This window comes from Triturus cristatus, chromosome 8 (genome assembly GCF_964204655.1).
Source record: "Triturus cristatus chromosome 8, aTriCri1.1, whole genome shotgun sequence".
Classification (NCBI taxonomy): domain Eukaryota; kingdom Metazoa; phylum Chordata; class Amphibia; order Caudata; family Salamandridae; genus Triturus; species Triturus cristatus.
The window spans coordinates 1006883033-1006909685 of NC_140591.1; the positions used below are offsets into that span (position 1 = coordinate 1006883033).

Below are 26653 nucleotides of genomic sequence, written 5' to 3' on the forward strand. Positions count from 1 at the left end.
TAACACCACATCCTCTCCCCTAGGTGCAACATTTAATCAAGTGGTAAACTGGATAAAAAAACATAAAGATTACAAATAATTTAAAAGTTCTTTGTCGCTATTTGAAAACTCAGAAAATATGTCGTCATTTTAGTTTTTTAGAGCACTAATGTTGATGCAAATAAGACCCTCATATATGTAATTTCTAAAGGAAATGCTCTAGGTATTACAGTTTTGATTACATCAAGATGACGTCAGGCGTTCCACACTTTTATAATAAATATAGAATGTTAGCAATCTAGTTATTCATTGGGATACTGTTGAGAGGCAGAGGCCAGGGGCACGGACTCTGAAAATTGAAGGCAGGTAGGAGAGTGCAGAGGCAACAATTTGACCACACTGGGCAGGCAGGAAGGGCAGTGATGTCATGAGTGATGTCACTAACCATGTCATGAGTGATGTAATATGTGACGTCATCAGCAGTGCATTGCGGGCGCGCGAGTTATAGTTAGCTGAACTAACTATAACGGGGGAATTTCAATGGTTTTGTACGAGTGAAAAGTCCAGCTAACTATAACGCCCCTGAAACCTATGGTTTTTTCAGTGAACTTCTAAGCTTTTTTGAATGCTAATTCCTAACTATAACGTGCCTGAAACCTATGTTTTTTTCAGTGAATTTCAAAGGTTTTTTAAATGCTAATTTCTAACTATGCCTACAGAGATAGGACATGTGAAGAAAGAAGAAAAAACACACAGAAAGAAAAAAAAGAAATGCAGAAAGAAGCAACAGAAGTCCTCAAAGACGAAGAAATGTGCAGGAAGAAGGATAACGTGCAGAAAGAATAAACAGAAGAGCAGAAAGAAGCCTTGTTGCAAAATCATCCTGTACCCTCAACTTTTTCAGACAGATACTGGTGGTAACTGAGTCTGACTAACCAGTCCTAGAGCCAGTGCTATGTTAAAAGACTCTCAGAATACAGTGAAAACACCTACATACACTAGGGAACACTATGCGTTGGGGTCCCCCTGTGATTAGCATGACCTCCTCTGTAAGCCCCTAGTATATAATAGGGCAGGGGATTAAAGCTACCTCTTAAAACGTGCCACAGGGCGTGTTTGCACAAGTCACCTCAGGCCCCGTCCCCTCCCTTCCCCACTGTGTAAACATGCCCTGTGGCCGTTTTAAGTTGGGAGATTAAGTCCCCTTGAATCCTGAGGGTCCCTAGGGTCCAACTAGACCACTAGGTACCTCCAGTAAGAGCCACAGAGCTGCGTTGCAGAGAGATGTAAAAAGGGGCATGGCCTAGACCACCTCTCTGCAACGCAGTGCAGTGGCGCTTACTGGAAGCACCTGGTGGGCTAGTTGGCCCCCAGGGTTCGTCAGGATTCAAGGGGAATTATTTCCCCAACTTAAAATGCGCCATAGGGCGTGTTTGCACACGTCACCTCAGGCCCCGTCCCCTCCCTTCCCCACTGTGTAAACACGCCCTGTGGCCGTTTTAAGTTGGGAGATTAAGTCCTCTTGAATCCTGAGGGTCCCTAAGGGCAAAATAGCCCACTAGGTACGTCCAGTAAGCGCCATTGCAGAGAGGTGTAAAAAGGGGCACGGCCTGCACCACCTCTCTGCAACGCAGAGCAGTGGCGCTTACTGGAAGCACCTGGTGGGCTAGTTGGCCCCCAAGGTCCCTCAGGATTGAAAGGGAATTATTTCCCCAACTTAAAACGCGCCACAGAGCGTGTTTGCACACGTCACCTCAGGCCCCGTCCCCTCCTTTCACCACTGTGTAAACGCGCCCTGTGGCCGTTCTAAGTTGAGAGATTAAGTCCCCTTGAATCCTAAGGGTCCCTAGGGTCAAACTAGCCCACTAAGTACCCCCAGTAAGTGCCACAGAACTGCGTTGCATAAAGGTGTAAAAAGGAGCGTGGCCTCAGAGCACCTGTCTGCAACGCAGCTCCCTGGCGCATACTGGAGATACCTGTTGGGCTAGTTGGCCCTCAGGGACCCTCAGTATTGAAGGGGAATTAATTCCCCAACTTACAACTGGCCAGGGGGTGCATTTGCAGAGTGCTGCAAGGAGGGGGCGTGGCCTCCAGCGCGATGCCTGTCTTTTTTTTATTTTATTTTTTTAAGAAGGAGGGCTGTGTGGCCCCCCTTCTTTTTCTAATTTATTGGCCCTGGGGACCCCATCCTGCAGGGCCTGTACCCTAATTGTTTTTGTTGAAAAAAATTAATTTGGAAGGGGGCCGCGTGGCCCCCCTCCCAAGGCCTTAATCGGCCCCGGGGACCCCAACCCCCGGGTCATGGCCTTTTTTTTTTTTTATTCTTTAGGAGGGTGGCTGCATTGCCCCCCTCCTCAGGCCACTTATGGCCCTGGGGACCCTATCCCCAGGGGCCGGCCTTTGTTTTTTATTATTTAAAAAAAATCTATATTTATAGAAACACCTAGGACATGCTGGACAAACCGTATGTACCTATCACCATGACGATTTGCGTGATATTCATTAAAAGGCGACTATGCATACAATGAATCCACGTGGAATGTATTTACACCGCTAGTGAAGCTCTGACGTGTCTGACTCCCTACCGTGCCTAATCCCGGCGCCCCCGCCGGTGGGTACTCTCCAAGTAGACACCCTTGTTGTTTATGTATACAAACATGGGTAGCTATTGACGGGCACATTTAATACACACGCACACCAAGCCATTCAAAGGGGATTCGACAATAATTCGACCAAACTATGCAAGAAACCCCCCCTCACGGATAATAAAACACACATCCACCGCCGGATGTGTAATACTTTTTATTTAACTCTCTGGAAAGGAGACGAACCTCACTTGAGAGTCATAGCGTGCTCCTGGCTGAGCCCAATGCTGTGTTACACCCACCAGTGTCCGCCGAGTGCCACACACCTCTGTGTTGTATTCCACCAGCTAGTGCGTATGCTATGACACTCTCTAGCCCATGTGCACTGTATCACCACCCCGTGAATATGTCATGCCACACTTGCCTTCGCACGGGTTATATTACCCCATTTAACGTGCTTTACTCGATGCCTATGTTATAATACACAGCGCTATGCCATACATATTACAATCTGGGATCCATATCTTTGTCACAGTGCATATGCAACGTTACACTCCCCAGCACATATTTTATATTACAACTTTAGAAACTAGTTAGGTTACACAACACTGCCCTGTGCATATTACACTCCAAGGGGCATATCGCATAGCACGCGCTAGTGCCTGTGCTATCTCGCGCTCTCCAATGAATCTGTCATTGCGCACAATATATTGCATATTATATTTCATGCCCCGGTTCATCTTATATCACAGTTTTTGGTGCATAGTTTATACCATATACTATATCTAGTTTTCATTTTCAATCGTGCTCTCCGGACTATGTTCTATATAACACTGCATCCACCTACCCTTTTCACGGGCATTACATTTTGCGATGGGAGGTGGAGGGTCAGGGGGTGTTTCAGCCAAGTGAGCCCGAAGTCACAGTCACAAACGTCATCTTCTTCCTGAATAAAAGTGAGATTATGCTGCATACTTGTTCATATTTTAAGTGGTTCTCACAGACACACATTTTAGAAACAATAAAGTTCCTAATACCCACCTTCTCTGAACAGTTTAGCTTGCTGCCCCATCACCTCCTCCGTATCCTCTGTTGTCTGAATCCATGGACTAGCCTCCTCCCTCCTGCCATGCATGGTCTGATGTGCTGCCACTGCCCTCCATTTAGCATGATGTACCAGTCCACTCCTCCTGCCCTCCATTGCCCAATTCTATGGCCCATCATTGACCTCCTGCTTAGCCTCTGTGCTTAGCTTGCTGCCCCTATTCTCCTTCCCCCTGCCCTCTGATGTCTTTGTGCATGCCCCTGCTCCATCCTTTTTGCCCACTATGTTCCATGGACCTGCCACTCCTATCTACTCTGAGTGTTCTGTTGAGCTGCCAGTCCCCTCCCACCTGCCTAGCATTGTCAGATGACTGTAACCTGTCTCTGCCACCTCCACCCTGCCTGTCCACATGCCATGCCCCTATCCCCTTCCTCCTGCCTTCCATGGTCCTTTGTGCATGCCCCTGCACCCTCCTTCTTGCCCATCATAGCCATTGTGCTGCCACTAACCCTCCCGCTTGCCATGCATGGTCTTCTGTGCTGCCATGGCCCCTCCCACCTTCCCTGTGTGGTCAGCTAGCTGCCCATGACCCCCTCCCACCTTCCCTCCACGGTCTGTGTGTATGCCATCATAGTCTCACTGTTGCTCTCCATGGTGTGTCTTGTTTCTAGTGCCCATCCTGCCTGATCTCCATGGTCATCTTGCTGTTCCTGCCCTGCCCCCTTTCCCCCAGCCCTCAGTTTCCATGTGCAGACCCCTATTCCCTCCCTCCTGACTTGTCTGTTCCATTGTAATGCCCCTGATCCGTCCCTCCTACCCCTTATGGTCTGTTATGTTGCAGCTTTCTCTCCTGTCTGTCCATTATGGCCAGCTAGCTACCATTGCCTCTTTCCCCTCTGTTCTCTGTTATCCATGTGCATGATCCTGTCCCCTCCCTATTGCTTTCTATGGATTGTTGTGCTGCACTCCTGTCCCAAATGCCCTCTGTGGTGTATTGTGCTGCTGCAAACCCTGATGCCTGCCCTGTAGGTTCAGTTTGGTGCACCTCTCCATGTCCCTCCTGTCCTCTGTTATCCGAGTCCATGTCCCTACCCCAATTCCTCCTGCCTACCATGATCCAATGTACCATACTTGCGAACATTTTGAACTTGGTAAGAGGGAGATTTTGAAAAAAGCTGGGGTATTGATTTTCCCCTTTGAGTTACATTGAAAAAGAGGAGATTGTAGACAGGAGACAGATCAAATAAAGCCCATTTGAGCTTAAAAACATTGGACGTTTCCTGGCTGAAACAGGTCTGTTGGCATGTATGGTTGTACTACCACTGCCTCTTCCTTCTGCCCACAATGGCCTAATATATTGCCACAGCCTCTCTTGCCAGTCCTGTATTGTTTGTTTTCCCTGTCCCCCTTTCCACTGCCCTCCATAGTCTGTTGTGCTGCCACTGCCCTTCCTGCCTGCCCAGTGTCGTCAAATTGTTGCCTCTGCACTCTCCTACCTGCCTTCCATTTTCAGAGTCCGTGCCCCTGGCCTCTGCCTCTCAACAGTATCCCAATGAACAACTAGATTGCTAACATTCTATATTTATTACAAAAGTGTGGAACGCCTGACGTCATCTTGATGTAATCAAAACTGTAATACCTAGAGCATTTCCTTTAGAAATTACATATATGAGAGGGTCTTATTTGCATCAAAATTATGGTTAGTGCTCTAAAAAACTAAAATGAGGCATATTTTCTGAGTTTTCAAATAGCGACAAAGAACGTTTAAATTATTTGTAATCTTTATGTTTTTTTATCCAGTTGACCACTTGATTAAATGTTGCACTCAGGGGAGAGGATGTGGTGTTACTTCCAGAGCTGCAGACTTTGCAACTGGGGAACCAGGTTGGAGTTTCTGCTTCAGCTCAACATTCTGTGATTCTGGTCAAATCACTTAATCTCCCCATGTCTACAACCAAAATAAATTTGATCTTGTGTGATGTAACCAATGCTCATGTAAAGCACTCCAATACCTGACAAGTCTGCACTATGTAAAACTGCAAATACACAAAAAATAAGTGTTTTGCACACTTCTGTCATTGTGCTACATGTGGGCTGCATCTGGGTGATATTTGTGCTGCATTTGGGCTCTTTTGTCTCTGGTGGCCATCTTGGGAGATTTATTTGTTACGAAGTTTCCTAATTTCCTCATTTACTACAGTCTCCTCAGTAGGAAATGCTTTCAGTTTTTTACTTTGATTCCATCAAGAAGGTATTCAGATATGTCACACATTTGCCATAAATTCTGAATGTTAGCACTCTAGTTGCTCATTAGATCACTGTAGTAAAGCTACTGCTAACCACGGAAGTCTGCTGCTGGTATTAAAAGTGCATGTTTCAGTCTGCATATCAGAATTTTTTAATGAAATAGAAGAGGATTTGAGAAGTCACACAAAATATGCCCTAATTTTTCTTTCTTCAGCACTAATCATAATTTCTATGGCAAAATGAACCCCCTCATTGTGTTCCTTTTTAAATTAAATGTTTTAAGTGTTACCAGTTTATTCCAATCAAGATGGCTTCAGGTGTGCCATACTTTTGTCATAAGGAAGACAGTAAGCGCTCTAGTTGTTCTTAAGAACACTCAGAGACATTCTGTCATTGGGCTATACTTGGGCTACATCTGGGTGATATTTGGGCTACATTTGGGCTCTTTTGTCTCTGGTGGCCATCTTGGGAGATTTATTTGTTATGAAGTTTCCTAATTTCTTCATTTACTGCAGTCTCCTCATTAGGAAATACTTTCAGTTTTTTACTTTGGTTCCATCAAGAAGGCATTCAGATGTGTCACACATTTGCCATAAATTCTGAATGTTAGCACTCTAGTTGCTCATTAGATCACTGTAGTAAAGCTACTGCTCACCAGGGAAGTCTGCTGCTGGTATTCAAAGTGAATGTTTCAGTCTGCATATCAGAATATGTTTACGAAATAGAAGAGGATTTGAGAAGTCAAAATGTGCCCTAATTTTTCTTTTTGCAGCACTAATCATAATTTCTACGGCAAAATGAACCCCCTCATGTTGTTCCTTTGTAAATTAAATGTTTTAAAGTGTAACCACTTTGTTCCAATCAAGATGGCTTCAGGTGTGCCATACTTTTGTTGTCATAAGTAAGACTGTTAGCGCTCTAGTTGTTCGTTAGAACACTCTGGGACATTCTGTCATTGGGCTATACTTGGGCTACATCTGGGTGATATTTGGGCTACATTTGGGCTCTTTTGTCTCTGGTAGCCATCTTGGGAGATATATTTGTTATGAAGTTTCCTAATTTCCTCATTTACTGCAGTCTCCTCAGTAGGAAATACTTTCAGTTTTTTACTTTGGTTCCATCAAGAAGGCATTCAGATGTGTCACACATTTGCCATAAATTCTGAATGTTAGCACTCTAGTTGCTAATTAGATCACTGTAGTAAAGCTACTGCTCACCAGGGAAGTCTGCTGCTGATATTCAAAGTGCATGTTTCAGTCTGAATGTCAGAATTTTTTTATGAAATAGAAGAGGATTTGAGAAGTCACTCAAAATGTGCCCTAATTTTTCTTTCTGCAGCACTAATCATACTTTCTATGGCAAAATGAACCCCCTCATTTTGTACCTTTTTAAATAAATGTTTTAAGAGTTACCACTTTATTCCAATCAAGATGGCTTCAGGTGTGCCATACGTTTGTCATAAGTAGGACTGTTAGCGCTCTAGTTGTTCTTTAGAACACTCTGGGAAGCTGCAGTAGAACACAAAGTAATCAACTGACAGTCTCTGCCCTTGTTGGATGTACATGTTTTACTGAGAATGTCAGACTTCATTCTCACATGACTGAGAAAGATAATGTGAATTTACAGAAAACATGCTCTCAGTTTAGCTTATAGATCACCTTCCAAACCTCTGTGGGAAAAGCATGAGAAAATAGTTTTCTCTCAAACATGATTCATGATATCACAGCAGAAGGCTTTTTCACATGGTAAAATCACCTTAGAACACACCACAATTCCTAAAATGAGTATGGTACCATCAACAAATGATTTATAATATAACTAAAGTCTTAAAACCATCTATTAACTGCAATGCTTTTTAATGAGGTGCTATCATGTATATTGGTCCCAAGATGGCTGCCAACACTTCTTGGATGAAGTGCTGACAGCCAATCAGATCTCACGATGAGATGTGTGGTTAGGCTCCGCCCAGATATATATGTGAGTTTACTTTTGATCCTCTCAGGAACTACTGAACAGATTTACACCATTTAAGTAAAAGGCATGAGTCTGAACTGAGGACTACCTCTTTGCCAAATTTGGTGTAATTTCGTTCAGCAGTTCGGGCTGTAGCTGCGTCAACAGATCCTATGGGAAAATGCATGGGGAAAATGCGTTTTGGGACCCCCCTTTTTTCTCGGCCCCCGCTTGACGAATCACCGTGAAATTTTCAGGATAGGAGCGGACCGGAGCTGGCCAAAAGTTTGGAAAATTTTGCGAGGATTCGTCAAGCGGCACCAACGTTACTCCAAATAGAATATTGCGGATTTCCTATGGAAAATAGGTCCTAACTATAACTACCTACTGGCGACTGCCAGTAGGTAATATATATATATATATATATATGTCTTCCCATAGTTGCTCAAACGCTTGAGGCCGCAACCCGCTGCTGGTAGAGGAACATCCTTTATTTAGCTGAAGACAGGCAGTTATAAATGCTTAATTTAGAGCACCAGCAGCGCCATTCACACAGAATAAACTTTTGTCTTGTGAATGGCGCTGCTGGTGCTCTAAATTAAGCAGGTAGAAATCGATCTGGGGGCCCAATGGAGGGCTTTGAATTGTGCCCTGTTGAACAATCGACATGAATGGACCCATTGGAGGGCGAAACTTAGCGGTTATATCACTACAAATACCAGCGTGCAACTGGAGAATGACGTGAATTGTGGCACACCAGGGGCCAATTAAGAACAAGTCAAAAGCGCGCCGGGTGTTTTGCAGTGTGCTTGAAACTCACCGTTCATGTATCGACAGCCTCTGAAGAAAGAGATAGAATCTCTGAAACGCGTCAGGCTCAGGGTGAAAAATACTGGATTTATAACTGCCTGTCTTCAGCTAAATAAAGGATGTTCCTCTACCAGCAGCGGGTTGCGGCCTCAAGCGTTTGAGCAACTATGGGAAGATATATATATATATATATATATATATATATACACACACACACATATATTATATTGATGATTTTATAGATATATATTATATACATTATATATTATATAGATATATTATATATATTGTATACATATACATTATATATACTTATATTATATACATATATAATATATACATTAATTTGAACAACTTATGTTCATGTAAAGGGTTTTACAAATTGTATTTGTTCTGTTTCAAATCATCTCTCAGGTCGACGATGGTCTCAGTGCAGTTCCAACATCCAAGCAGGAGAAAGAAGATTGTGCGTTGACTCTGACACCACAGCAGCTCCATCGCATTATTATCGGTAAGTTCTAATACGTCGTCTTTGGGCCCAATTAAAATTGGTTTTATCAGAATATTTTTAGGAAAATTAAATGCAAAGAGCCAACTCTTTATTTAAATCTAGAGTCTTGGTAATGGACTCATTATTTCTTCATCCTGATTCTGCCAATCAGGCTCTGACCTCTGGAGAGTAAATGCAGCATACACTTCATTCCTTGTGCTCTATTCCTAAAATATCTATGTTAGGTCGGTTTTGGGCCCAAATGAGTTTTCTATTCATAATAACATTCACAAACATTTTCTGCAAAATTAGTCATCGAGTATTTTTTAATCATGATAGACTCCTTTGCCATTTCACTAGCAAAAGCTTGCTAATGTTGTGCATGGCTAATGATTTTTTGTTTTGAAAAATATATTTTTTCACAAAAAGATCACAGGATTCACGTTTTATATAAATGTTAAACTCACTGGTTCCAGGTTCAGGTTTAAGGTTTTGTATGTGAACTGCCTTTGTACCGATGAGTGCCTCTAACGCTTTCTGTTTCTAAAATGCTCGGGCTTGGGGGAGGGTAACATGCTCCGGGGTGGGGGAGGTGGGTCCACGGCTGAACCTCCAATTATATTAACCTGAGACGCATGATATTTTATGGACCATTTTTGGACTTTGAAATCTGGGGCCCTATTATGTAAAGTGTTACGCATACAAATGATGGACGGAATGCTGAATGAATCATAAATTCACCCCCAGTCAAGAGATCTGGGTTAAATCCATTGTTTTTTTGGTGAAACCCCGAAACCGGTCCTAGGATGCTTGTTTCCGGTCCAGGGAGGACCTGGCTTGGCAGTTCGGGCTGGACTGTTCCCATGAGGCACAGGGTCAAGACTGATTTGCATATGGCCAGGTCTAAACTGGGGTGGCATGCAGGGCCGGACTGGGAACCAAAACCGGCCCAGGCAAAGTGCTCGGCCGCCCGCCCCCCTCCTGACCAGGGGTTGGGGGTGCAGCCGAGCTCTTTGCCAGGGCCTGTTTTCGGCCGATTTTGTTACAGGGCCGATTTTGCAGCTATGCTGCAAAAACGGCCCTGTAACAAAACCGGCCCCAGGGGCCCAAAACTGGCCTCCACCCGTGCGGCGCACCGGGGGATTGCCCGGTGCCCGCTACGGCCAGTCCAGCCCTGGTGGCATGGTGAGCAAAAGAATGATGGATTTAACCCAGATCTCTTGACTGGGGGTGAATGTTTTGATTAGTTCTGCATTCCGTCCATCAATTTTGTGTCTTTTGCCTATTATGTAAAGGGCGCACTTTACCTGTTTGCGCCTGGCGCACCTTAAAACAGATGCGCCGGATGCAAACCGGTAACGTGCGCCTTATTACATGGAATGAGCTACCCCTAGGGCAGCTGCGAACTCATGCTGCCCTGGAGTAAATATGGAGCGGCTTTAAAGCAGAGGCTCCCTGTTTCACAGTGAAGGCAGCAACCTGCCTGCACTTGTAACGGGGATTAGAGATCCCCTTGCAGGCGGATGCTGTCAGTGACTGCACCCGCCTGCAAGGGGATGTCTGGGGTGGTCCATGGGACCCGCTTTCCCCCTTCCAAAGGGCTGCTCTCTAGGGGCGCACTGACCTTTTAGGAGGTGCACTGAGAGCTTCTTTGCCTCTGCGCCCACATCTGGAATACGGTGTGGGCGAAGAGGCAAAGGGATTCCCTCATTTGCATGGGGCACGCCCCCATTGCAAATGAGGGAACACCGTCTTGAGAAAGTGCTGGCGCTGTATGTGGGCTGCAGAAGTGTCTGTGGCCCTTTCTGTAATACCAACATGCCCCGGGGGCGTGCAAAGCGGGCAGAAACACCCATTGCACCCCCCCCCAAGCAGCTTGTGTAATACGGCACCTGGAGTGCAAAAAACTTTGAGAATCGTACTCCTTTCTTATATAAAATATGCAAGACACTGCAACAACTTGCATTTGTTATGGTCGGTTAACCAAAAGCTGCCTATTTGTTTTGGCTCAATGAAGCAGCCAGTGTGTCATGGGCCCTTTTGCAAGGAAGGAAATTGAAACATGAAATAAAGCATAACCAGTCTTTAGAGTGCCACTGCCCCTGCTGCACTAATGGAAGCTATGCACCTGTTTTAGCTGGCTTTCGCAGTCGCTTGTAGGATCGCTTTGAGCTGACTTGATCAGTAGTTTGAATTTGAATCCTCTTGGCTGAAAAATTTAGTCAAGCAGATCTGAGAGTGGATTTGCATTTATAACTTCAGAATCTACCACCTTTGAGACAGATTTGAAAACTGGACTTGTATTAGTAGTACACCTTAAACGTACCGAATGAACTTCACAATCAAGTGATAACTTGCATGTGTTTGTGAAAGCATTCGTTTGATTTGAACTGATTTGAGCTGTTGCAACTATTACAATGATTTCAAAGGCTGGCTCGATCAGCATTTAATTTGTTCCAACACAGAAGCGACCACCTTTAAAAGCACTTCACCGTGACCTTGTTTTCTCCTGTAAATCTCATTTGAAAAGGTTTTTTTTCCACCGTCACACAAAGCATGATGTTCCGCCCTGCAACATAGGTTTCATTAAATGCTCGTTTACTTCATGTGATTGCTAATTAACACAAGTTCACGTTTCTACATTGATATTTTTTTCAGGCCCATCTACCATAGACTTTGGTGAAGTTTGTGTGGGCTCCACAAATACCAAGCACATGAGCATTGTCAACAACCTGCCCACTTACATCTGGTTCCAAGTTGAGATTGACAGCGAAGAATTGCAGCAGACAAGCCCATTGTCCCACGTGGTGCCACCCATGTCACAGATTCACATTCCTGTCACATTTGAGACCAATGACATTGGACTTTTTAAGAAGTAAGGTTGTTTAATGGATTATGTGTATATGAATGTAAGACTTGTGTTTACTCTCACTTGTATTTTTTCTAGGCATTCATTATAATTCATTTAGTCAGAAGAATAAAAACTGCCATATTCTGCTTAATTTATGGAAACACACTAGCTTTTTTTTCTGAAGATTTATATAGCGCAAACTTGACCCTAAGGTATCGGAGCGCTTTACATGAGCACCAGTTACGTTACACAAGGACACATTTATGTTTGTTAGGCACTGGGAGATTAGGTGATTTGCCCAGAATCACAGGATGTTGAGCATCATTGTGCGACTCGAACCTGGTTCCCCCGATTTGAGATCGACCACCCTAGCCGTTCGGTCACATCCTCCCCCCTTATCATAAAACATAACAAGCATTGGCATAGCCAATAGGTCTCGCCTTTGGGACCTTATAAGTGTTTAGCCATGCAACAGTTGCATAACTAAATACTTCTAAGGTCCCAAAAGCGAGACCTATTGGTTATGCCAAGCGGCCATGCGGCCGCGAAAGTGATCACGATCAAAGCCCGCGCACATGCACTGTAGCTCTAGGCTGGCCTGGTAGCACTTTTTGGAGCCCTCTCAATAAGTCTCGCCAGACCAGCGCATGCGCTGGGTCAGGCGAGACCTAAAAATGAGTTGTTGAGCCTGCCCTTTGGCTTTACAGATCTCATTTGTGAATCAAAATAAGGCAGCAGTGCTGGTTGCAGTAAGTTGCTGTACTGGAATGTTTGATTAAATCTCACCTCTATCATTAATATGTCTATTGTAGGGCATGCTTTGGAGCTCTGTGGGTTCCGTTCCCTAATGCTCACAAGTGAAACATGCAAAAAATGTTTACTTGCATGCTTCTGTAGCAACTGGGACCTAATAGTGCAACTTATTCTATAGGCTAAAGCAGCCTCCATTGAAAAAGACTTCCCCATGTTTTCAAGCTACGAGTAATTAGCAACAAAGTGGACCTGATTTCTGACTGATTTTACTAAACATTGAAACTCTAATTAATTGTAAAAGTTCAAATTTTAGTACAAATGTCAAAACACCGATTTCTAGAAAGGCTAATTATTGCCCCATGAACAGGAGCCCCCCAACCAGATAAGCACCTCCAGAGATCTCTGTAATTAGTTTTCCCCTATCCCAGAGCTCATTCCACAAAGGTGTTGTGTACATTACAGCTAAGTCCTCAACCAGGAGGAGAATGGCTGTTTTGAGGAAGCTAGAATGGGAGGAGCTCATTATCAGAAATAAAGGTACATTTAGTTTCCCAGGAATCCCCATCTTGTACTTATCGTCTAGTTAACAATGGCACTAAGGAACCTGAGCCACTGACCCACACCGAGATGCAGGCCATTCAAATTGTCATCCGCATATCAAAGTCAGTAATCCCCTTTTAAAGCCGACCTTTCCACAGATCCACTGGCACCTCTTACCCAGAGAAGAGAGGGACATTGTAAGTAGGTTATCCTTTGTGGGGAGTGAGTGGTTATCTTGTTACAAGGAAAGTCACATGGATGGGCTTCAGAAGCCCCCACATCTGAGTTAGTTTGTGTCTCCCTTTTACCATCTTGAAAAAAATGAGAGCATAGTGCTTCTGATATAGCTTTAGCGTTAAGTCAGGAAGGGCAGTAAACTTTGGGAGGGTAGTGTGAAAGTTTGCAAGGGTAGATTTAGTTAGTTGTTACACCTTTAAGACTTGGTTTCCCATGACCTAAACATGTGAATACTGCTTTCATTTGAATACCAGAAGAAACTACAGAAGGCATACTCCTGTCGAATGGAGAAGGACTAAGGGCAAAGCCTCCTTCCTTTTGAACCACCACAGCTGGAAGTCATTCTCAAGGTTCAGACAAGTGGTTTCATGCCAACCCACAGGAGGAAGAATGTTCAAGGGCTGATCTACGAGAAGATACTCCTTGTTGATAAACTCCCCATAAGCCTCTGAGGAGAAAGGTCAGCAGGCCTAGTTGGTACTGGACCTTAATGATTGGTCTAGAAAATAGCAGTTGGGAAACTCTTCAAAGTATGTGAGCAGTTTCAGCATTCTGTTGGAAAATATTAAACTTTTAGTAAAGTTGGGACTTAGAAGTTCTTTTGACTTCTGAAGGACTGAGACAAGGCACCAAGTCCCACCTGTAAAAACACTCAACTTTACAGAAGCTTCAGGACATCAACCTAGCCTTCCAGGACTATCTTACCACACTATATGCGACGACCCCACCTGTCAAAAACTCCTCTATCCTGCGGGATTTACCTATGCCGTTACTTCCTGAAGAGACACGTGCGGGTATAGATGGTCCAATAACACAGCAAGAAATACGAGTTGCGATAAAAGATATAAATCGAAATAAAATGCCTGGGATTGACGTGCTACCCATTGAATTTTACCAAACGTATTCGGAGGTATTGGTGCCTGTGCTAGAAGCAGTATATAATACAGCCTTCGTGGAAGGCCACTTACCACACTCTACCATGCAAGCATTGGTCATATCCTTACCCAAACCAGGACGTGACAGCCTGGATCTCCATAATTACAGGCCCCTCTCCTTACTTGCAACGGAGTATAAAATCTTAAGCAGGGTTTTGCCAATCGAATACAGTCCTCCCTCAATATGCTCATACATAGCGATCAGTGCTGGTTCCTGCCGAATCGTAGTACATCCCTCAACACCAGGCGACTGCATTATGTAATGGAGGCCACTCCGGAGGCTCATCAGTCGGCGGGTTGCATCGCCCTAGACCTCCGTCAGGCCTTTGATTCTCTTTCCTGGGAATTTATGTTCGCAACCCTTCAAAGATTTGGATTCCCAGACACATACCTGAAATGGGTACGCCTTCTCTATACGGCCCCTACGACCCGGGCCCGCACGGGACGCTACATCTCTAATCAATATCCTATTCACAAGGGCACACGACAGGGTTGTCCGAAATCGCCATTATTATTCGTACTCGCACTAGAACCTTTAGTGATAGCACTCAAAAGGTCGGTAGACCAGCTTGGTATACCAATCGATGGAGTGACCCACCTGACCTCCATCTACGCAGACGATATCCTGTTGTATTTACGGGACTTGTCGGCCGACAACGCTCCCTTACCGGATATCCTTGACACCTTTGAGCGCCTCTTAGTATTGGCTATAAACCCGGAGAAATCTGTGGTCTTCTTTTTCAGGGATAGACCAGGTCCAGATACCCTGCGCTTTGGCGATTATACCTTGCCAGTGGCACTCACCACCTTTAAATACTTAAGTATTCAAATATATAGAACACAGGCAGATCAGATAGAAGGTAATATCACACGAGCCATAACGAGACTCTGGGCCAGTGTGGCCTTCTGGGCCTCCCTACCGCTCTCAGCAATGGGGCGGGTTGCCATCTCTAAGATGGTGATGCTCCCTCGCCTATTATACTACTTTGTGAACCTGCCAGTCATAATACCACAGTCTACCTTTAACACATTAAACACCTTGTTGTTGGACCTTATCTGGGGCAAGGGCCGCAGGCGTGTCAGCCTACAGAAACTTCAACTCGAGAGCGGAGGTGGGGGTCTGGGAGTTCCCGACTTCCGTGCCTACTACTATGCTAGTCAGCTCCAGTGGCTATCCTATTGGATCGCGGAGAGACATTTACAAGAAATTGGGTACTCATCCGGGGAGGTGGACCGGGGGATGCTACACTCTCTGCTGTTGCCCAAGGTTAAGATCCCCTCGGACAGCCCCCCCCTTTTGTATACCGCTTTACAATGCTGGAAGGAGGCATTGACATACACCTCCATGGCGACTCCTTACTCACCGAACATCTCTCTTTTAGGTATCCCCACACCACAGGGCAGGCTAGCAAAGACCAGTATACAGGATTGGATAGATGTTGGAGTAGAGGACATTGGAGCGTTCTTTACTGACGGACACTTGATGGACCATGACACCTTCTTGCAGACCACAGGCGCCTCGCCACGTTTACATTTATTGCACGCCACTATATCCCACTACATAAAGAACACATGGGCACCGCAGCGCAGTGAACCCCAACAGCACAACCTAGTACATCTGTTATATCATATGGGGAAGGGGGACATTTGGTGCATTGGTTATACACAGGAATACGGACGCACGCTTCAATCCCGCTAACTTCACTAAGAGAGCAATGGTCTGGGGACTCTAATTTGGAGATTACTGATAAGGCTTGGCAGTGCATGCTAGAACACCCCAAAAGAGTTTCCCGCAATGCCAAACTAAAATTCATCCAGACCATGATCTTACATCGGGCATATCTTATCCCCAAGCGGATCCATTGTATGTTTCCTGATGCCTCACACAATTGTCCCCGCTGTAAAGGGGATGAGGCGGACTTTCTCCATATGCTGTGGTCTTGTCCACATCTCCGGAACTACTGGGAGGGAATCCGTGAAGCTCTAGGTGAAACCACACAAACCCCTATATCAGATGACGCCCTGAACTGCCTAATGGGCCTCCGCAAACGCTTGAGAGTCCAGAAAGTACGACTGAGATTCATAGACCTAGCCCTCATTTTAGCGGTAAGAACTCTTACTATGAGGTGGAAGTCCCCCAGGTGTCCAGCGTTATCCAGTTGGCAAGCTGACATGATACAATGGAGAAAGGCCGAAGGGGCGGCACTTAGGAGGGAGGAGGAGAAGGGGCTTTGGAAGCAGCCTATTTCCATGGACTGGGAGGCAATGCTACACAAGTTTCAATCACTTGACTTATTGCCCCCTCCGGGTACTCAAGTTTCGTAGACACTTAGAGGGAATAGGTGACTATACCACAGTAGGCCTCAAGTTTGTGACCCATACATCGCATCGCATGATTACTGAGTACCAGTCCGTGCTACCCTGTTAGTACTCCCCCTTGAGGTCCTACTGGACATAGAAAACACTGTACGACCAGGAGTGGGAGGGATGGGAGGGCTAGGGTGGGAAGGGACAAAGTTGCATTTGTTATTTATGTTAACTGGAAAAAGTAATAACACTACGCTATGCATTTAGTTGCCATTCCTGCAGTGGGCAGCTATACATGAGGTCACCAGACCTTATTAATACCCCCCTTTTTCAGCCTTATGGAGGGAGGGGGAAAATATGGTAACCCTGTAAAGTATTTAAGCATTATTTATGGTAAGAAGAAAATGACCGCCCCTATGTAATTTTTCACTGCATTGGATTTTGATATGATGGTATCTAAATAAAGTGTGTTAAAAAAAAAAAAAAAACTTTACAGAAGCTTTATCTGGGTATTTCCTGCTTGAAGCTTCTGAGCACAAAGTCCAAGGCTACTTTGTGACTGCAAAAAGCATGTTTTCAATATTATGAAGCCCTATTCAACAACCACATAGAGCCTCGCATTGTTGAATGATTTCGAGCTCTGAAAAAAGTTTCTAAGTTCAAAGGTAAAACTGTTGACCAGAATGAACCACTTCTCCTTGCTCCCTCCACCACCATTCAGCTGCAGATGGTGCCTAAATGCATGTCCCCTATAGAGCATGGCCAGGGTGAACACACATACTCTGTCCCACCTCTCTCGATTTCTGGTCTGCTGTGCAAGATGCCAAGGTCCTGATCCACTGCATTCTGGTGACTTGCACTGGATTTTGGCCGCAGTTGTTTTCTACTATTTTCTTAAAAAATTCATAACTCTAGATATCCATAACCAATTTTGATTGAGTTGGTGTTTTTTCATTACATTTTTCTTTTTAGCCAAGTCAGTTTGGGATATTTATCTGATTAATTTCTAGACTTTGAGATTGATTTGTTACTGCTAACATACTTTGCATTCATTTTCTCTGGTTCTCTGAAGGAGACTGTTTGCTTGGCCCACAACTGCTAGGGGTAACCCCAAGATTGCTCAGAAATCGTGTTCTAGTTTCTCGGCACTCTTTTCTCAACATTGTGGAATCTCATTCTACACCCCTCCCCCGTCCTACTTATCATTCAAGTTTCTTGCACATGGCTTTCACTTACTGAACTGTGCCATTAATTAGAACATTAGAATGTTGAGAGCGCCATTGAAGACAAGGGGGCAGCAGCAGCCTTTATGAACTTGCATAGTATAGGCCTGCGGCTCTCAACATTTCAGTGTCCTAATGCATAGCATCTGCCTTTCTCTTTCCCTTGCCTCTCGAAAATATGGTATTTAGGCAGAGGAAAGCGAAAGGCAGAGGCTGTGCAGGAGGACACAAGCATCCTTCACTCTTTCCTCCTTCTGTAGCTCAGTGTCAGCAAGTCTTCATAAGGAAGGAGGGTGAATGTTGATCAGCTCCTGGGTCTCCCTGGCTTGGCTGAACTACCAAAAGAAGTTCAGCCAAGCTGGGGAGAAACAGGGGCAGACTTCAGCACCCTTTCACAGCTCTTGCTATGAATGTTCAACAGCTAACAGCCGTTAGCTCTTAGCTGTGGAACATTCACAGCGAAAGCTGTGAAACAAAGGTTTTGGAGCGCGGAGGGGAATTTCAACTTCCTCAGGGTCCTAGAAACCATTATGTTTTTTAATTAGAACATTCTGACCTCATGGGGTGGAATGTTCTAACATCTTTATAGCCTGCTTTGGTAGGCTACACTGGCCATTAAAGGCCAACTGAGGCCTTTAATGCTGGAGCTGGCCTTTATAGCTCGCTATGACGGGCTTTAAAGCTATATGAACGGGCTTTGTCCTTTCTTTCCTTGGCTATCCTAGCCTTATTGTCAAGTGTGTACCAGTCACTCCTGTTGCCTTTTGATCAATAGAAAAAATGAACCTATTGACTGTGGTTCCAGGTACATACACATTTGCATGGTTTTATCATTCTCCTGGGGTCTCAATGCCCGTAGCTGAGATCCAAAAGCAGAGTGCCAGTCGAGCAGGGCGATATGCAGGGCCGGACTGGCCGTAGCGTGCTCCGGGCAATCCCCCGGTGCGCCCCAGGGGTGGGGGCCGGTTTTGGGCCCCTGGGGGCCGATTTTGTTACAGGGCCGTTTTTGCAGCATAACTGCAATATCGGCCCTGGAAAAGAGCTCGGTGGCACCCCCAACCCCACGGGGGGCAGCCAAGCACTTTGCCAGGGCCGGTTTTGGTTCCCAGACCGGCCCTGGCGATATGTTGTAATGTAGACTAAATCTGGTCAAAGCCTTTTCACTCTTCATTCTTTCCAGAGCAAAATATATCGAGCCCAAGCAACAAAATCGGAGTAAATATAATATTTGTAAACTTTTATAATTTTCATCGATTTAAAGTACAACAGACTGGCCCAAAATCTACAGTCATCCTAGATTTCCAGGTGTGCACTTCTCCAGTCTAAGCTCATTACTGTGAATTGTCAGTATAATGGGAATCCATCATGTTTAGTATTGTTGGAAATCTATGTTTGAAATGTGTTGTTTCCCGTTTTGCTCCACGTGTAAACTTTTTTACATTCGGAAACGTTCCTTTCGGGATAAGAAAATATGGGCTTTTGAAGCCGCTGTGAGCCTAATTGGTTATTGTACTTCATGCATGGATTGATTTTTAGAGTCTAATTCTCTGATATTTTGTGGAGGGATTTAAATTGATAGGTATGTAGGAAAGCTAAGAAGTATTAGAATCTGATTCAAAATATTGTGTACTGCTTCACTAAACTCTATTTTTCTTATATAAAAATGCATTTGATCATAGGAATGGTCTACCACACGATGCATAATTCTGCTTTGTAATGGTTTTTTGTTTTGTTTTGTTCGTAGGTCAATATCCTATTCCATTAACCAGAAGCACACTGGCCATGTGTTAATAATAGCTGAGGCAGTTCGTGTTGCCCTTGAGATGTCTGCCAATTACTTAACTCTGTACCCATCCTCTTGCTTCTTGGCAGAGAGTGGGTTTAGAACAACAATCACTTTGTACAATCGTAGGAATTATCCTGCTGAATTTAGCTGGAAGCCAATTGTTACAGAAAGAGGAATTGCTTTTTCAATACGCCCAGCCAGAGGTAAGATATATCTCTCGGATACTCTTTCTCTATATACCCTATTTTTCTGAACGTTTGCACCAATATGCCAGAATGCTAAAAATACATTGACCATTTAAGAAGTAGGCCATGTTAAGTTTGGATGACCGGGATAATAGGAATGCTTAAAGAGTGCAACACTGGAAACTGAATTACTCCTGGATGCTTCCTGCATAAAGAGGAGGTGGCACAAATATTTGGGTAGTCTAGTTTTTAGCTTCCTTTTGTAGGCCTTGTGTTACTTTGTTGTGTCCATATTGCTGGGGGTGGGATCATTTAAAAAAAAAATTAATCTTTTTATGAATTTTGACAGGACATAATGTGGTTTACCAAAAACCTTGTACAAAGCCTTATACATACTATATTTCCACGGGTGAATCCCTCGTCCCCATCCAGCCTCCCGCTCCTTTCTTTTGTATCTGAGGCTTACGGGGAGTCCTCCATCTGGTTTATCCTTCGCTGTGTATTTCCACCCAGGTTCACACAAAAGTTCCCCCAGTTAGGGGTGGGATAATTTTTTATTTGGACCCATGAACTGCAGAGCCCCTTGGCATTTTCTGCCACAGTGTGATTTTGGTGTGTGAAGTAGATTCTAGTTGATGGAGCATAGGCATTTTGACATGCTTTATCTCTTGAGGGTGACCTGTTCTCAGGACACCCCCGCGCCGCACGGCCCCCCGCTGTGTGTGTGCCCCTCGTGTGCCCCTCGCTGCTGTTCGCAGTCTCGATCTGCCATTCCGCCTGCCTCCCTAGCTGGTACTGTTGCCACTGCCTCACTGTATTGTACCCCTGCTGTTTCCTGGTTATTGTTGTATTTTTTGTTTTAATTCTGTTGTAATATTGTGCATTTACCTTTCTGCCTGCCTAGCCCCGCTCCCCGCTTCCTGCCGCCGTTCTCGCGGCCACGCCCCCTTTTTCCGTGTCCTCCCCGCTCCCGCCTCCCAGCTGCTCCTCCCTCCCACTTGTCCTTAAATGGCGACCGCGCGGCGCAGGTGAGTGTGACCTGTTCTCAGGACACCCCCGCGCCGCACGGCCCCCAGCTGTGTGTGTGCCCCTCGTGTGCCCCTCGCTGCTGCTCGCAGTCTCGATCTGCCGTTCCGCCTGCCTCCCTAGCTGGTACTGTTGCCACTGCCTCACTGTATTGTACCCCTGCTGTTTCGTGGTTATTGTTGTATTGTTGTATTTTTGGTTTTAATTCTGTTTTAATATTGTGCATTTACCTTTCTGCCTGCCTAGCCCCGCTCCACGCCGCCGTTCTCGCGGCCATGCCCCCTTTTTCCGTGTCCTCCCCGCTCCCGCCTCCCAGCTGCTCCTCCCTCCCACTTGTCCTTAAATGGCGACCGCGCGGACGCGCAGCGGTCACGCGCAGCAGACGCGCCGAAGGCGCGCCAAAGGCAAGCCCACCTGCGCCCGTCCGCGCCTGGACCGCGCCCAGCGCCAGAACCCCTGGTCCATGTAGACGCCTGCCCACACGACGGACCTACGATGCCACCACCCTCAACGCCGGCCGAAACCCCGCCTGCTAACGAGCCACCCCGAAACGCACCCACGGACCCTTCACCTGCCAAGCCTGCAAATTCACCTGCCTCCGGACCTGCACCGCACCCGCCAAGCCGAGCACCCGCGGCAACCACCTAAAGTGCATCCTGCTCAACACCCGCTCCGTCCACAGACACGCCGTCGAACTCTGGAACCTGCTCGACACCACATCACCAGATGTCGCCTTCCTCACGGAAACCTGGATGAACGCCTCCTCTGGAGCCGGTGACATATTTGGGAGTCTACCTCCCTCTCCGCCTGTCCTCCCCCATAGTCTATTACACATGTCACATAGCACTCCGTCCCCAACCGCAGTAAGGTTCGAAGAAGCCCACCCTTCGCTATTCAAGGTCCAAACCCCCATCGAGACCATGATACTTCCTGTATTTCCCCCATACCTTACGGAACTTCCGGGACACCCTCTCGCTGTATATGTAACCCTTTCTGCCGCCATGTAGAGGTCCATTCCCCGTCTCCATTCACCCAGCTGTGGGAGAAGCGCTGCCCCCCAGGCACGAGCCACATCCCTTTTTGCCTCCACTAATGCCAATAATGCAAAGATAAGTTGTGGGCGATTCAAGTCAACATCGTGGGATATTCCCAACAGTACAAGTTTAGGGTCTAGGGGAAGTGTACTCTCAAGCACCTTACTCAACTCTCCCATTATTTGTGACCAGTATGTGTGGATGACGGGGCAGTCCCAGATGGTATGGTAGAAGTCCACCTGTGGAAGGCCGCATCGCAGACAATTGGGATCACTTGCCCGGCCTATTCGGTGAAGTCGAGCCCTGTCGAAGTATACCCTGTGTAGTATTTTGTATTGGATGAGATGGAGGCGTGATTTGATCGCAACCTCCCTATGATGCATCACGGCAGCCTCCCAATCCACCGTGTCCATCGCGCCCATGTTATGCTCCCATGTTTCTCGTAATTTTCCTAGTTTGTCTGGCATATTATTATTCAGGGTTCTATATGTCAGAGATACTGTCTTGTTGGCTATCCGTTCTTGTAGTAAGCGACCCTCCAGCGGGGCATAATCCGGCAGGGGGTCAGAGAGCACGGTCTCTGCCCTCCACGCATGTCGTAGTTGGGCGTACTTGAAAATTTGGGTGGGATGTAGCCCGAACTCCTGCGCCAAAGCCCCGAAGGCTTTAAGTTTCCCCTTTGCCACCACATCCCCCAGGGTGAAGATTCCAATGTCATCCCAGCCTCATAAGCCCTTAAGTTTGTGAAGTTCCCTCAACCAGGTGCAATTCCATATCGGTGTTTGTTTAGTCGGTTTACACGTCCATCCTATGGCCTTAGTCGCCCTGTCCCAAATCTCAATGGTTATTTGCGTGGCCGGCAGGAGGCGTCTCCTACCCGGACCCACATATAAATAAAACAGGCAGGAACGACGTGCCATGGTGTCCCTTTCCAATCTCTAGGTGGGGTGATCCGCCGGGGCATGGAGCCAATCATTCACCGGCGCTAGATGTTCCGCCCAATAGTAGGCCTCTATGTCCGGTAGGGATATCCCCCCATTATACTGGTTTCGCTACAATGTACTTAACGCAATCCTCGGTTGTTTCCCTAGCCATAGCAGCGAACGAAGTTCTGCTGCTATCGTCTGAAACGTCTGGCGAGGGAGAGGAAAATATTCATTTTGAAGGGCATACAGGAAGCGAGGCAGCGTTATCATTTTAAACATGGCGGCTCGGCCAAGTATCGTAAGGGGGAGCGTTTTCCAACATAGAGCATCTATTGTAAAATTCGTTATGACTCGCTGAATGTTTTTTTGGTAGGAGAGATTTCTGTCTGTGGTTATATAGATCCCCAGGTACGTGAACCCCGTCTGCGTAACCAGGAGAGCCCCTGGGAGAGGGGGCCATATTACCTCAGGTCGTGGGCCATACAGAACCGACTTATGCCAATTAATCGTATACACCGAGAAGGTGCCATATTAAAACCCCTCAGTATTGATCAGCTACTTAGTTTTCTATCCGGTGCTTTCAGAAATCTATGGCGATACTATGGTAATCAATTTAGAAATTGATTTCCATAATATTTAGCAATCTTAACAAGGGGTATTTGACGAGATGCAGTCTTGCTTGCAAAGGCCTCTAAACAAATCACAAAAATACAAATAAAAGTGTTTTTGCAGACTAGTCCACTCTGTGCCACATACTTGGAGGACCCCTATAACCGCAGTTCTGATTAGCCAACACGTACAAAGAGTCCTAGATTGAATATTACTGTGTAAGAAGCTGCTGCTGTTGACCCCTCTGGTGTCATTTTGCCCCTAGATTCATATTTCTTTGCGTGTATTTGTTCGGGAAATTTCCTTGGTGAAAAGTATTCATATGCACCTATTTTGGAGTATTCGGAGATTAAGGTGTTATTCTTTAGTTGCTGATAATGGGTTTTTCTAAGAAAACAACTTAAGATTTCACAGCCTTTTGATCAGATTATTGCATTCTCTCTTCTGAAATCATGGTAGGTTGCTGTTACAACCTAATTTTTCCGTCCACAATGTACTGCGTTGTGTGGTTCTAGGTCACCTTTTGGCAAACTCAGGCAAATGTTCTCCCATGAAAGAGTTTCGGCTCCAGAATCTTCTGTTGTGAAACTATATGAGGAATAATGGCTAATGTGCGAGTCGTCACAGTTACTTACAACCACTACCTGCCTTTAACCTTAAATGACCAAGCAGAGGATCTGCCTCTGAGGAGTAAGGAACAGCAACAGCCACGGTGAAAGGAGAACCTGACACCCTCCCACTGTTCTTGAAAACACCGCCTAACTGAGAGGTTGTATTTATATCTTTTATTCCCTGAAGTGTATTTAAGTGAAAAGTTCAAGGCTAATCCCTTTGTCTGTCAAGAAAACTTCAATTTTCAGCTCTTTTTAAGAAGTGCCCTTTATAAGATGGGCATCATCAGTGAATTGCTGGTGGTAGTAGTTACATCAAACACACAAAAGGTGATCGGAGAAATACTTGCAATGAGTCTAACCGCAGAAAATCACTTGGGGTAGCATTCCAACCAATCATTGCATACACCAAGATCAATGGGTTGGATTGCTAACCTTGAGCTTGGTAATGCTGTTGTCTGAAGCAAGATAAAAAATTAGAGAAGTGAGTGGGTGAGTGGAAAAAGTAAAATGCAAGTTCAGAAAGTAAAATTATGGAGAGCAGTGGGAGACAGTTGTTTTTAGAAGTGCTACCTTTTAGATTTTGTCAAGCGAGAAGGCTTGTCCGAGGGTCTTCTCACAGGGAAGCTGAGTATTCCTTCTACACAAGTTGAGTTAGCAGATGCAGTGACTTATTAAGACCAAAATTAGATATATTTCCTGCTCATTGACCCATTTTAGGTTTGGACTGACTGTTTTAGCTGTATGCAATGCACTTGTAATAAAAGAATATCTTTATACTTCTGACAGCGACTTCTAGCCACAGGTCCCTTACCTTAGAATATTCCTCAGGCGTCAGACTGGATCTGGAAATTTTTAGAATAGCAGTCCCCCTGTACACCGGTAGGTGGCATCGTTCAGCTCCGCGTGGCATTGTCATCATCGTCTGTGCCGGAAGTGATGTGTGAGGTGCCCTTATAGGTGCCACACCAGTGTGCTGACATCAATTCTTTTATTTCTGCACCAGTCAGTGCAGATCCGGAGAAGAGCTCCCCCAGTATTTTTTACTGATCTTTTTTTACTGATCTTTTTTCTACTTTTTGTTGAGATTTGTTCGAGACTTGTCTCCTGGTACATCAGGAATGTCAGATAGGAAAGATAGTTTCAAGCAGTTTGATGCCTGACATCGACAGGTATTCGTGACAGACCCACATTTATTGTGCCTCTGGTGCTTGGAGTGCAACCACGACACAAGACCAGCGTCAACATCCATGCCATGCACCCCAAAGTCTTGAGGGAGCAATCATGATTCTCGCTGCCGCAATGCTCAAGATCTCGGTCAACAGAGAGTTTCCAAAACCAGTTGTAGAGCCACTCCAAGCGATCGTCATTGCAGACGAGATCGTGAAATCTGGTAAGTCTCAGAGGCACAAGAAGAACAAGAAGTTGAAGAGATCTTTGACTTTGCCACGTCTGTCGAAATCATCTGATGAGACAAATGAGCGTCTGCATTTGAGACTTCACTCTGTGGAGTAGCCTGTGCCTGAGCCGTCCTCGCACCTCCCAGAGTTTCCGAGAGCCGGAACGACACCCGTCCAGTTATCTGAATTGTATGAGGCCTTGCACCTCCTATTTGGGCGGCCCGTCCCTGACGGAGCGCTTTCGGGCACTGCGGGCTCAGGAGGAACCCTTACTGTTCTTCCAGCAGCAGGTTTGCCCCCAGTGCCTTTCGGCCCCTTGGACCTGTTGTTGGATCTGGAGAGGCGCTGGTCGAGCCATCTCAGTCTTTCCCTATGCTGCTCCAGTTCCGACAAGCCAGCACCATCCCCATCATCATCCCTGACTCCGACATGGAACTGGATGGGTGTCGTCTGACTGTGGCAGCCGACAGGGGGTATTCTTCTCATGATGAAGCCAGTTCCTTGTTCAGATGACAGGCCTGATTGGGATATGGATATCAGGGGTCTGTGGAATTTCATGCCTACCAGTTAGAAGATCCTGAGGACAAGTGGTATGAGGATCTGGCAGATGCCAGTGGACTGGACACCTCCCGAGACACTGGCCTGGCCTCTCCTCATAACATATCAATGGAGGAGGGTGCCCTGTTTGCTGTGGTGGTGTGGAGGGTGGCTGAGGTCCTAGACCTTATGCTACCCTCAGTGGCAGTCAAGATACACAACTTGACAAAGGTGTTTCAGCCAGGAGTTGCCCTCACCAAACCGATACTCACATACAATGAAGCTCTTACTGAGGTCCTTCTCGGGACCTTGTCTAAGCCCTGACAATTGCCTGTCACCATCGCCCTGCCCCACCCCATGAAACCCCAGTTTCCTCACCCAGCACCCACCGCCAGAGGGCTTGGGGAGCCAGGCCTCCACTTTCAAAGCTAACACTGGCACATTCCCTTCCTCTCCACTGGACATGGATTCCAAAAGGCTGGATACCTTTGGGAAGAGGATGTTTTCTTCCACCAGTCTGGTACTGTGGTCGGTGAACACCACATGCCTCTTGGGCTGATACTTCCACACTAACTTGGACCCGG

The 26653-nt window shown here is 45.9% G+C and overlaps 1 protein-coding gene across 1 annotated transcript in view; it reads left to right on the top strand.

Annotated features, from left to right (window-relative positions):
* Positions 1 to 26653, top strand: part of CFAP47 (cilia and flagella associated protein 47) — a 2697962-nt gene that overhangs the window by 204301 nt on the left and 2467008 nt on the right. The window contains exons 13-15 of the mRNA XM_085622577.1: positions 9034 to 9130; positions 11768 to 11984; positions 19700 to 19944. Coding sequence (XP_085478703.1) covers positions 9034 to 9130; positions 11768 to 11984; positions 19700 to 19944 — 559 coding nt within the window. The remainder of the gene's footprint in view (positions 1 to 9033; positions 9131 to 11767; positions 11985 to 19699; positions 19945 to 26653) is intronic.